General features: G+C 44.0%; 1 protein-coding gene across 4 annotated transcripts in view; it reads left to right on the top strand.

The window, feature by feature from the left end:
- Positions 1-504: 504 nt before the first annotated feature.
- The window catches only part of PAX3 (paired box 3), a 113,645-nt gene continuing 100,462 nt past the window's right edge, over positions 505-13,687 (top strand). For 2 of the 4 annotated variants that reach the window (XM_077826131.1, XM_077826133.1), the window contains exons 1-4: positions 505-589; positions 1,946-2,181; positions 3,869-3,998; positions 5,087-5,221. In XM_077826131.1, the coding sequence (XP_077682257.1) occupies positions 505-589; positions 1,946-2,181; positions 3,869-3,998; positions 5,087-5,221 (586 nt within the window). Of the gene's footprint in view, positions 590-1,945; positions 2,182-3,868; positions 3,999-5,086; positions 5,222-11,155; positions 11,165-13,687 lie in introns of all 4 variants that reach the window. The other 2 variants (XM_077826130.1, XM_077826132.1) reach the window with 2 other exon arrangements.

Here is a 13,687-nt window from a genome sequence, read left to right on the forward strand (position 1 = left end):
ATGAGAAGAGAAAGTTGCAGATTTCATCCAATCAGCTCCTGTCTTCTCCAGACGGGACAGTCTCCCTGCTGGCCAATCGCAGCTCAGAGATCCTGATGAAGCTTTGGGGGAAAGAACTAATAAATACTCCAGAGCGGAGTTCCTTTCACTCTGTATCAACAACAGGAAGAAATCATTCCTGGCACCCCCTCCCCCTTTTCATATCAAAGTGCGCTCATCTTCACACAGTGGTCAGCAGCCGCCCGAGCTCTTTCCTGCGACTTGTATGCAAGTTTCCCTTCCTCGCCCCAAACTTTGTTTCCCTTTCTCCTTTTTGTCTCTCTCTCCCCTTTGCTTTGGGATACCACGTCTTATTGACAAAGGGAGAGCAAGTCCCCCCCCCCACAACTCCCCCATCCCTTTTTTCCAGGACTTTTCCTTTTTCAGTGGGATCTATTACCAGAGCTGATCTCTCGTATATCAGCATTCTCCTGGATATAATATTAAAGTAAAGCTGTATACAACATGACAACTCTAGCAGGAGCTGTCCCAAGAATGATGCGACCAGCTCCCGGGCAGAACTACCCTCGCAGCGGATTTCCATTAGAAGGTAGGAATGCTCTCTAGCTGTATGATGAATTTTCAAACCCGTGTGTGTCTCTGTGTGTGTGTGTTCAAACCTGGGGGGGGGAGGGGTGTTCAAACTCGTGTGTGTGTTGTTGAAAAACATTTTTTTTTCATCCAATGCTGTGCACTAGTTACTTAGATTAAAACACAAATTAGAACTGCAACTGCACAAGGTTAGAGCAAGAAAAAACCTCTTTAACAACATGGAAAAGTGAGTGCACAAAAGGACTCCCTCACAATTTATGCACACACATATAACATGCATTATTTGCATTAACGTTCTCCACGGATTCTGCTTTGAAGAAGGCAGCATTGCAAATTAGAGCCCCAGAACAACTTTGGGGGGAGATCCCGTTGAGTGTTAGGGGTTCTGTCGTCTTAATCTTGGGACACGATCCTGCACCCCTTACTCAGACAAAACTCCCACTGATACCAATGGGAAGTTAGCCTGAATAAGGACTGCAATATCCGGCTCTAAATCTCTTCCGATTCTCAGCAAATTTAAGGACGGCAATACTTTAAAAAATTGAAACGGACTTTTAGACATCAGTTCACTTCCCCTATCCTCCTGGAGTAGAGTCTCTCAAACTTTTGTTCCTTATTAACGTTTCTGTAAAAACGGTTCAAGGGGCGAGCGATGAGGGGTTAAACTAAAAGAAAAAGAGACACCACGGACCCAATTTTAGAGTCATGGAAGAATAATAACAAGAAACATGTTGGAATTACACAGTCCAAACCCTTTAAAAGATTCTTCTTGAAGTTTTATATTTCCCCCCCTTTTCACTTCTACCAGGAGCCCATTAGTAGCGGCTAATTAAAGCAGGTAATAAAAGTCTTTCCAATCGTAAATGATGGAGTGTAACAGGTGAAATTTTTACTCTGGTTTTCTCCTGCAGTCTGTTTTACAGATAGATTAGATGGATGGATTCACAAAACCCCGAAATGGTCAGGGCTCTCAGTTCCCCCTCTGACTGGAGGGGCCGAGTGGTACCTATGTAACTAACATGCGAATAAGATGTGTCATCTGGCTCCTGAAGTTGCTTCTGGAAATAGGTTCCCACTAGCACGTAATATTTCCCTTCTCTGAAGACGCTCTGTTGATAAGTCTGAAACATTATTTAACCTGTTGACACTCAGCTGTCAGGCACTCCCAGGGTTTCTAACTATCACAGATCTGTCCAGCCAGGCAACCTAGTACTAAACTGGCGCAAGGATGGGAGCGGATGAACTCGTGTACATGTTTGTGTGTATGTGGATAGGGGAGTGTGCGCGCACAGAGAAAGTCGGGTTGACTTGAAAACACACACAACAAGTAACTCCATTTCCCCCTCCTTTCTAGTGTCAACTCCTTTAGGCCAGGGCAGAGTCAATCAGCTCGGTGGAGTTTTTATTAATGGCAGGCCTTTGCCCAACCATATCCGACACAAGATAGTGGAGATGGCCCATCACGGGATCAGGCCCTGTGTCATCTCTCGCCAGCTGCGCGTGTCCCACGGCTGCGTCTCCAAAATCCTCTGCAGGTACCAGGAGACTGGCTCCATCCGGCCGGGGGCCATCGGGGGCAGCAAGCCCAAGGTGAGGAGATCAGCAACGCAGTGGTGACTATGTTTAGGGCCTGGCCCTGCTAGGTGCTGAGCCTCTTCCCCTCCCGTCGATTTCAGTGAGAGCTGAAGTTCAGCCCCTTGCAGGATGGGCCCGGGGGAGGCAGGAGGGCACGCTGCGCTTTTGTTGTGGTTTGGGGAAGGATGCTCATTTGGACAAAGCCTTACTGGGGCTAGTAAACCTCACACAAGCCTGGTTCTGACTAAGGATTTACAGGCTGCAGCATCTGGGGAGAAAGAGTCTGCTGTATTTAATGCAAGAGACAAAATATAATCAGCGGCTGCGTAATTGCCTGTGCCCATGTAAACACCTTCGAAATCAACACACTCCTCCACACAGTGTGTGCATGGAGATGCAAAGTGTTGTGTGTAGCCCCCCCCCGCCTCCTCCCCACCCTATTTCTAGAACTTCTCTGTCCCATAAAATATTTTAAAAACTTCGGAAATGAATCAAAGAAATAAGGCCCGATCCTGCAAGCTCTTATTCACCTCCGAATGGTCCCTACATACCCACCATCAAAACCTATGGGAGCTTCTTAGGGGTTGAGCACTTTCCAGATGGAGCATGCAAGCAGTCCAGGTGGAGTCAGTTGGTCTAGCCATTGAGTCAGGATTACTAGCGGGCGGGAGAGTTTACAGGATCGGGTCCTATATTCTGGAGTGGTTTTTTTAGCATGCTGCTGTACAGCTCTATCAATGTATCTCCAGCTAATATCCTAGTTGTCTGCCCGAACGCTACTTATATTTACACATACATACACCCAAAGAGTGTGTATACAGGCAAATATAGATCCTTGGGCGATTGTTAACTTGTTTGTATTATTATATATATCCCCCCCAAAAAACTTTTCTTTCTTTCTTTCTTTCTTTCTTTCTCCTTTTCTGCTCCTTTAAAGCTGGGATTATTAAACTTTTATACCAAACATTAGAATAAATTACTTTATCTATTTTACAGGCATATTATCTGGAAAATTATTTCTTGCAGGGTTTTTAATTGAACGTTATTTTCGTTGTTTAGGACATCCGAGCAAAATTTCAGAACAGTGCGTTTGTCAGTGTTTGTTTATGATATTTAGAAAAATCTACATTGTTGTTATTAGACTTATTTTCTGTTGTTCCTAAATTTCCGAGGTTGGGTCTGTACTTGTAGTTTGAGTTATACTTTAGCACAGTTTAATCTCTTTTCCCGATCATTACACTGTCACTGACAATACGTTTACTGCCATTTTCATCTTCTCTGTGGACATTTCTTTGCTCACCACCCTCTGTACAGATACACAAAAGTTATTACTACATCACTTTAGGTTTTAATTACTATGGGCCCGATCCTTCAATTCTCATGCGAGTGCAACCCTAATGGACTTCTTAGGGAATTTTGCCGTTCTGGGGACTATAGGATCGGGGTCGTTGTATGTATCTGGCAGTCCTGAGCCAGTTTTAAAAGCAGAAGGACGTTGATAATTATGAGAGGCTTTCCAAAGGCCCTTAATTATAACGTGCCTTTAATTATAACGGGATGTAAATCCGGAGCGACTCCAGTCAGGTTAAAGGAGTTACTCCGGATTAACGCGGCAGAATTTAACCTTCGCGTCTTGCTGTGATCCTTCTGCATTAAATCCAAACTGTACAAACTTGGTGTCCGCCCGGTTTTTGTATTAAAGCAGGTGACAACGCCGGATGTTGAGAAGAAAATCGAGGAATACAAGAGGGAGAATGCCGGCATGTTCAGCTGGGAGATCCGGGACAAACTGCTCAAAGACGGGGTCTGCGATCGAAACACAGTTCCCTCAGGTACTGGGGTCTATTCCTATTTCCGTTCAGCGGGCTCAGCACAGCCACTCACGCGCTATTGATTGATGCCATATGGAGAGGCCACCTTTATCCAGAGTCGTCTTCCAGAGCCATCAAATATTTAATAAACAGACATCATCCCCCCTAGGGGTATGAGATCTGGGTTCTTATGCAAAGCGTGTGTTTGGGGTGGGCGGTTGGGCAAGCAGTGTATCCTGTGGGTCTACTGCAGGCAGAGGATGGAGGAAAGCGTTCAGTGATGAGCATCATTTCTGAAAGGGAATCTAAAGCTAGAACCCAGTAGCTGCCCCCGTGCTGTTTGCAAGAGGCGACAAGCGGTCCGGCCTAGGCACTTTCCTAACTTCATAAAACGATCGGCATTAACCGCGGGTACAAGTTAAACATATGAATCCCGGGGCGGATTTCTACACTGGTGTGGGGCAGTTTGTTTTTAATTAAGAAGCAACTGCATTCCTTTACCCCCCTCCCCTCGCCCCCGCCCTCCCCAGCTTGTGCCAAGGAGATAGTTCAGAGCATGGGTTTGTTTTGCAGATTGGAATCTGGAAACAAATAAATGAACCAAGGCTGCTTTTCTTTTCTCCTCTGGCTTGTTTTCTTGCTTGGTTTTGTTACAATAGGCAAGTATTCCGGCGTGGAAATCGAAACCCTGCAGTCTGAGGCCTCCTAAATAGTTTGCTCTCTGGGTCATTTTGTTGTAATTTCCCTTGTAATGCTTTCTGGTCAGCAGACTTTACTAGCTTGGAGAAAACAAAAATATCTTGCAGTATATGTTCCACCCCTTAAAAAAAAACCCATCGGGAATATAAGGATTTATAGACACTAACCTCACAGGCAGTGAAGCCCCTGAATTTAACCAGGGGGGATGTAAAAAATCAATGCACCGTAGCGGGCTGAATTGCCAAGGATCAAGCCAGCACGTCTCTGGATGTGCGCTGGTGTTGGGGCAGCAGTTCTCCAGGGATGAGGGTGCAGCGGAGGGGCAGTCACTGCCGAGGTCCCCAGAGCGAGAGGTTGTTTTAAAGCCAGCAAAGCGCCGCTGCTTTACAGCTCTTCGTTTTTCCTTGAAGTGAGCTCCATCAGCCGCATTCTGAGAAGTAAATTCGGGAAAGGAGAAGAGGAGGAGGCCGAACTGGAAAGGAAAGAAGCGGAAGAGAGTGACAAGAAGACCAAGCATAGCATTGATGGGATCCTCAGCGAACGAGGTAAAGCCAATCGCTCCCCCCAGACGCTGAGCGAAGTGGGGATCTTGTTTGCAGCTTCCGGATCGGGCTTTGCTCCTTGGCAGTCAGGGAAGGACGTGGGGCGAGGCGCACACATGTTAGCTGCTGGGGCGGGGGCCCGGTCCGGCAGCGCTGAAGGCAGGTGCCTGCTTGAGGTGTCATTAAACCCAGCCCAATGGAGCGGGGTTCACGTGCGCTCTTTGTTTCCCTCTTGACCCTGGGAACCTTGTTGGCCGGGAGGTCAGATCTGTAGGTTATCTCGCCCCTGTTTGTTGTCCCGGCCGGGTTAGTCTCTCGCTCTCATTAGAGGCTGGTGGCTTCGGAGAAAGTGTGTCGGAAGTGGCTGGTCCGGGCCCGGCTAGGGGTTTTACGAGGCCTTCTCGTGGTGGTGGTAAAAGCTGGCCTTAGGCGTGAGAGCTGTTGGCACCTTTCTGCAGATGGCAGCGAGATCAAAGGGGGGCCGCTTCTCTCCAGGCATCCTTTGCTCCCCAGGCTCGCAGCCTGCTGAGGGTCCCCAGGAAGGCAGGCGATGCACTTGTAGAGGAGAAGCTCCCAGCCCACCTGAGTTGCTTTTCCTTTCATTGCTCCCCCCCGCCCCATGCCCATAGGAGTCGTGTCCTCGCTGCACATGGCCCCTAGCCTTAGTTGCGTTTCACCGACCCGATGGCATTCTCTTCCCCCGGACTCTGCAAGGATCATGTTAGAGGGCGCACAAGAGACAGGTGCACACGAGCCCAATCCTGATTAGCGCAAGTTCTCCAAAGCCCAAAGGGAAATTCCCACATGCATCGAAATCCCACGCGATTTTAAATCCCATCCAACGGCCGCTTTAAATTAACGGATTGGTGCAGTTCATATTCAAGAGGGAGTCGGAGGTAGGGAGAGAGAGTTGGTTCCTTTGTTTGGGATTTTCAGCAGCAAGGGAAACTTTAAACAATCCCGGGAAGGAGATCGCAGAGACAGCCCCCCGTTACAGATATGCCCTAATCGCACGGTGCAGAGCGCAGCGCGAGGAGCTAAAGTCATCGGGCCCCGAGCGCCGGGTTAGCGCTGGCGTTCAGCTCTCCCACGCTTGGCCAGGTACTCTGGCTGGCCGCTGGAGGCGGCGCTTTCTCTGATCGAAGTAGCTCGTTTGGGGGGCTTGGTGTTAAAGAAAAAGTATATTCGGGGTGTGCAATCTTGTGGCCAGCAGGTCAAACCCAGCCCCAGCCCGTTCTTCAACCGAACCGCTATTGTGACTTTCATCATTCACATTGAAATCACTTTTCAAAGGGGAGCGAGTCTCTCGATTTGGGGCCCGAGCCTGCAATCTTTGCTCTGGCTCATTGGCTTCAAGTGAGGGAGTTTTTGCTTGAATAAACCTGGCAGGATCGGACCCTGCGAGAATAAAACCAAGAGTTCTTGTAATTTCCAAGTCCATCTCAGGCAGAGAATTTCCTTCTAGGGCAGTTTTGCATGCTGCTGAAAATTTTCCCAGTTCTAGCCCGCTATTGTTGTGAATCATTTGAAATAGTTCTGGTTCCTGGGAATTGGAAGTTAGGCACTAGGAGAACATGGGGAGGAAAGAAAAGAGTCTTCTTCAAAATAAAACCCAACCAAACAAGAAGTCTAAAAATAAATAGCAATTTGAGCTGGAGAAAAATAGAAACCCAGCTCAGTGGCTTGAGGTTTGCATATATTTCAAGGCTAGGTTTTTATTATTGCCTCCTGAAAAGCCTGTGTGAGGTGCTGGGAAGTCGATGCAATGAAATCGAAACCTGAACAAGAAAGAGGAAAACGATACAACTCTCTGCAGGTTGTTGTTGTTGTGCCTAGTATTCCAGGCCTGGGCTTGGTAGGGAGATAGAGAGTCTGTTGCCAGTGCTGTGGGACTTGTTGCTAGAAGGTCCTAGCACTCCTCCTCCAGAGCTTGTTCTGCACATGCATAGGCGCTGAAGAAGAGGAGACAAAAGTACCAAATGAGCTGGTCAAACATTTGTACAACTTTTCCAGCTTTTACAAAGAAGGCCTTCTATACACAATCTACACTTGGAGATGAACTTGGAAAACAAAGAGGGGAGAGTCCATTGAAACTCACACTTTAGCTTTGCACAGACAAAGCTTCAGCTAGCAGCAGCTTGATGTGAACAAAAGAAGGCAACCTTTTTATAATTCAAGGAGAAAAGAAGAGAAAACAGCCCCACAAAAGGCCGAGAAAAGACATTATGGGCTTGCAATGAGGGATGAATTATTCAATGAGCCCCAATAGCTGATGCTTCGAGCAGTTTTATGGACTCTCCACCGTGGAAAAAGTGGCTATTTTCACCTACAAAATGTTTCTAGTCTTTCTAGACATCTAGAGATGCCGACTGCCATTCAAGAAGGACAACTGCTATTCTTTAAAACTATAGTATCCCTCTGTATTGTAAAAACAAAACAAAAAACCCCTAAACTAGACTCTAACTCAGTGTTACTAGGGCTTTCAGTGAAGCTTCATCTTCTCTCTCTGTGTGTGTACATACATACACACCAAAAATACTAGGGGATTCATACATTTTAAGGCCAGAAGGGACCATTCTAACTTCCTTTATAATGGAGAGTGCAGAATTTTATCCAGTAATTCCTTCAGGCAGGGATTGGGCAAGCAATGGCTAAAATCAGTGTCCAAGATTTTGAAAAAAAACTGTCTGTTTTGGGTGGCTAGGGGTTTTGAGTGCCCAGCTTGAGACAATTTAAAGGTGCCTACTTTTCAGAAAGTGCCACACACTTTTGAAAATCTTCAGTGTGGCTCAAATTGGGCACACCAAAATGGAAGTTCCCCAAATCACTCATCATTTTTGAAAATCTGGGCAAATATGTTCAGAGAGTTTATCTTAGCTGGCTGAGCACTAATATTTAACAAAAGATAAAACAGGAAGCCTCGCTAGTTTCCCTGATCCAGTCAACAGCAACTATTACATGGATGGAGATCACCATTTGATTAAAAAAACAAAACCCCACAACTCAACTCTAGCTCAAAATTCTTTTGGTGCTCTTTCCCTCTCTGCTGCTTGAAGCTTAGGCTTTAGCCCCAGTATTGGCCTGGGCCAAAGTTTCAGTGATATTTCACAGACTCAGGGAGTACTAACAACCTGGATCTCAAAGGAAATGGAGGGATCTTTTGGGAAAATAAATCCCCACTGCCAGTGCTGTTGTCATTACTGTCAATATTTAATACTGATATTTTTAAAAGTGAAGTTCTCTTAGATTATTTGGGTAGAAAGGCTTGATGCTGAGATGGTGCTGCTTGCCTCTTGAAAGGTATTGAACTCTGAACTCCTTGAGCTTCCACTGAAATTAATGACCCATGGTGCCTACTACCAACGAAGCTGATGGCAAAACTCCCGTTAATTTAAATGGTGCAGGATTGGGTACAAGGGCTTCACTGGAAGTCAAGGCCACACAACTCTTTGCAGGATCAGGGCTTTTAAAATGTGTCTCTTAAGTTCCTGGTAAGAGTTGGTTATCACATGGAAATGAAACTCTTCATTATAATAAGTCATCCTCCCATCCTCCCTTGTGTCCTTCTGCCACTTAATATTATTTTAGGAGTGGCAGAGATGCTGGAAAGGGTGAGATCAAGAAGAGATTTGTTAGCACAAATATTAGTGCGGGCAGGATATTATAGAGAACATTTTTTGGAGAATATAATTTAAAATGCACTGCTCCTTTACATATCCAGCCAGTAATCAAGATTCTGTTTCAAAACTCACTGATATCAGCAGGGCAATGATTTCACCCAGAATCTGTATTTAAGGTTAAAAACATCATCAGATCCCACTCTCTATATTCACATAGCCTGATTCTGCTCCCATTGAAGTAATTGCTAAAGCTCCCAGTAACTTCAGTGCTGCAGGGTCATGCTTGAAGGTATCCCATTGACTTAAATCTGAGGACTGTGAATAAGGAAAGCAGGACTTGTCCTCATACAGAGGTCTAGATAGAGAATACATGGCGGTATGGGTTATAGGGTTTATTGTCATGAGTTTGGGCTGGGTTTGTTGTTCACAAATGGTGAAGCCGCATGTGATTTATATGGGTTGTCACAAACAAGTGCCAATCAAAGCTTACCACTGCACCACACCATCATATATTCTGTATGGTAGTGGTATATACTTTGCAGGGTGGGGGGAACTCTTTTAGGAATGTTTTGAAGAGTTTTATACAATGCTATTACTATTTTTCATAGCCCTGGCCCCACAGAGCCAGGTTACCTTAATACCATAAGTGCAGGATTCAGAGAGAAAAAAAATCTGACTAATCATCTCCAGAAACCTTTAGAATTACCTATAATAGAGCTGCAAACAAATGATGCTTCCCTCTGGAGAGCTAGCAATCTCCCCTTTCCAAAGCTAGCACTCTGTTCAGTTAGAAGATATCAGACTTTTAGCTCATCTCTGATCCATTTTGCACCTCAGTCTTGTATGATTTCTGGAGGTGGGGGGGAATTCCTCATTTGAAGGAAAGAAAGAAACAACGTTTTGGTTTTGATGGCAGCTGTTTAAAGCTGCTCAGAGATTTGTGATGTTAGAAGTAGCCCTGGGAGAGTTGGACGAGAGGAAGAGTGCTGATAAAGTGCGCAAAAGTGCTTGACAAATGGCCAAGCCATGTGATATACTATATTTATCACATAGATGTAAACACCACATAAATAATCGTAACATAAACTCAAATCTGTAATATAGAAATAAATCATATCTATATCTAGCTCTATTTCTATTTCGATTATAGATACTTAGATCTTGACCCCCCCCCCACCCCCTACATTAATACTTAGTCCTACCATGCATGCAGGGGACTGGACTAGATGGCTTCTCGAGGGCCCTTCCTGTCCTATGATTTTATGGTTGACATAGCTATATCTTCTTCTAAATATACAAAGGGTTAGGCAACTTTTTACTGGGGGGAAGGGCTAGAGTTAAAAATAATAAAATAATAGCTGTTGAATACATCTTTAATCAGTAGTTTTGTAAATTTGTCTACTTTAAGTAAAGTGAGATAAATGACCTTCTGTTTCAGTGTTTCTTTTATTTATTAATGCAATCCCTAAATTTTGAGGGGGCTCAAGTCCCCCCAAGCTTTCTGTTGTCTAGGCCAATTATATGTAACAATTGATACTAATGTATCTTGAGAGATCGATATAGGTATATAGATGTAGATTGGTATAGATATAGATGGTATAGATATTATATATTATATGCATATAGGCATATTATATACTTCGAATAAAGGCTTAGTCCATAAATAAGGAGCTTTGAAGAGAAACTTTTATGTGCCTTTATACATTATATTTTTGGAAAAACTGATTTATAAGGAGGAGTTGCATGTACCTTTTAATCTATGTGTGAAACGCTGTGTTGGCTAATTTGATGGCTCCCTACTTCATGAGATGGCTGTTGTTTTGTGAGTGAAAGTTAGGTGGTTTTAAAGTTCAACTGATGGGTGCAGCAGCATAGAGTTCTTTCTCAGCCTTTCTCAGTGCTGGATCAGGAGCAGGGTTGTGCTGGTTGGGAGACACGGCTGCTGCTGCTGCACTGGGTGACACAGTCTGCTTAGTGCTTAAATGGGACCCTCTGTTCTCCTACCCAGTGGAATTGGCCCCAGGCATGGTCACAATGGATTCTTCCCCAGTCATGCGCACTATTCCAAAGAGCCCTAGTCATCCCTACCCTTGGCTTCTCTGAGTGAGCAATTCAGGCTGCAGCAGACTAAATTGCCTCCTTTATTTCCTTCTTACTTTCATCTTGGATCAAACTCTCCTCCTCTTCCCCCCCCCCCCCCCCACACTTTTTTTTTCTTTTTTCTTTTTTGGCCTGAGGCTCACATTAGTGCAATTTCTGCCACCACCCCTCTTTTTGTGGGGGGAGTTTAAAGAAAAGAAAGATCTTAACACAAAAGCCCCACTCAGTAACTAGAAAGCCGAAGCTGTTGCTGCTTCTATAGCCGTATGATGCTTTTCCTGTTTGTGAGTTTTGGGAAACATTTTTGCTTTGTACTGTAATGGAATTAGAGGACAGATGCTGACTGTAGATGGGACACGCGACTACCAGCCTCTAGCTTAAATATTTAGATGCAATGTTACAATTACTGACTTGATGCATGAGCTTTGAAGTGGTTACACATGATCTAAAGGGTAGCATAGGCTAGATGAGCTCCAAGATGGATTAATTTTGGTTGCTAGATAACCTTCAGGAGGATATTTTTAGTCTGTTTAATTAATCTGATTAATTTCCCAAAGAAGAGGGTTGATGTACAGGAACCAAATATCAATCTGTGTATCTCCATTCATTTCTTCATTGTGGGGATGATGTTGGTCCAGTGGTTAGAGCATGGGACTGGAAAGAAGCAGAGTAGTTTCTATTCATGGCTGTGTGACCCGGGGTGTACCATCTCTTTTTGGTGCAGTTTTCCTATTTAGAGAACAGGGCTAAGTACACTTACCCACTTTTGTAAAACATTTGTGATCTTCAGCTGACAAGCACTATATATGTTCTGTGTACGTCTGCCACCAAACCATATTTTCTCTAAAACAAGGGACATGTTTTATTTGTTCCACTGTAAGCAATACACGTGCTATATGCAATTCAATAGTAAGACCACAAATTTTGTCTTACGGCATTCTAATAAGTGTAGTTGTTCTAAATGTTCCTAGTAAAAAAATATCAGATATGGAATTAAATGAGATGACTCTGTGATTGAGAGCAAGTATTTTATTGAATCTATAATTTCTTAAAAGTACTTTCAAGTATTTTATTACTAGTATCTCTAAGAATTAAACTTGTGTAATTAGAATGGAGTTACTGTACTCAAACAGTTGAAATAGACAAAAAAACAGGGAAATTTTCTTGACAAACAAGTGAGTAAGGACTGCAGGATTTAATATTAATATCACTATTTATTATTTTTATAGTGATAGTGCCTAGCATGCCCTGTCATGGACCAGGACCCCATTGTGCTAGGTGCTGTACAAACACAGAACAAATAAATCCCAGATAAGATTGCACCTATTATTGAACCAACAAATAAGTTAGGGTCTAATCCAAGAAGGTGTTGCTGAGCATTTCCAGAGTGGTATTGAGCACCCCCAACTACCACTGGCTTCAGGGAGAATTGAGGGTGCTCCACACCTCACAGTATCAGGCCCTTAGATTACTATCTTGAAGGTCGATTAAGGCAAGAAACATTTTCAAGGAGTGTTAGATGTTTTACTCATTGCACACCAGTAGTGCCATATAGACAATAATGCTATCAACACCCCAAACAAGAGGGAAAATGATTCCATTTAGCAACAGGGCCTCTGATATACACACAGAGGAATGACACCTCCCTTTTTTGAAACTAAGGCTATGTCCACACTAGCACTTTTGTTGGTAAAACTTATGTCGCTCAGGGATATGAAGAAAACACCCCTCTGAGTGGCATAAGTTACACCGACAGAAGTGCCGGTGTGGACAACTCTATGTCAGCGAGAGAGGCTCTCCTGCCGACCTAGCTGCTGCTGCTCATTGAGGGTGACTAAATGATGTCAACGAGAGCTCTCTCCCGCCGGCATACGTGGGAGATCTTACAGACGCACAGCTGCATCAGTACAGCTGTGCTGCTGCAAGGTCTCTAATGTAGACATAGCCTAAGATTTGATTAACGATGGTTTTATTTTGTTTTGTGGTCTTAAAAAAGTAACCTCCTTAACTTAAAAGGGCCCGATTCCAACTCTTCCCAGTAAATAAATTTAAAACAAGACCAAACTTCCCTTAGCAAATATTAGATCACAGATTCATGCATTTCAATTTATATGACAAAAACTGACATTTCAAATCATGCAAGGAAACTATTAAAGATGTTATCTGTTTTGACTACTCTCTACTTCTGAATTAATATTTGACTAGACTTATAGGGTAACATTCTGGAGTCACTGAACTCCATGGCTTAACTCCCATTGATTTCAGCGTGGCCAGGATTTTGCTCATAAAATTCTTACTCTGTCTGTTGGCAAACACCGTGCAGATATTGCCTTCAAAATCTTTGACTTTAATGGGAGTTTTGCCTCAGTATGAATTGGGCTCCTTTTGAACCCAACTTTGAAGGTGCTGAGCACTCTTAGCTCCCTGTGAAATCCTTGGGTTCAGGACATAGTAAAGGTTTACAAGATTGGGCCCTAACACCTCAATCCTTCAAACGTTGTCATATTTGAAAAGGAAAATGGAAAATGCATCAGATGAAGTGAGCTGTAGCTCATCTAATGAAAATGGAAGGAAAATGGAAAATGCATCCGATGAAGTGAGCTGTAGCTCACAAAAGCTTATGCTCAAATAAATTTGTTAGTCTCTAAGGTGCCACAAGTACTCCTTTTCTTTTTGCGAATACAGACTAACACGTCTGCTACTCTGAAACCTGTCATATTTGAGTAACTAGACATCCCAGTCAAAGGGC

Source organism: Eretmochelys imbricata, chromosome 9 (genome assembly GCF_965152235.1).
Source record: "Eretmochelys imbricata isolate rEreImb1 chromosome 9, rEreImb1.hap1, whole genome shotgun sequence".
In the NCBI taxonomy this organism is placed as follows: Eukaryota; Metazoa; Chordata; order Testudines; family Cheloniidae; genus Eretmochelys; species Eretmochelys imbricata.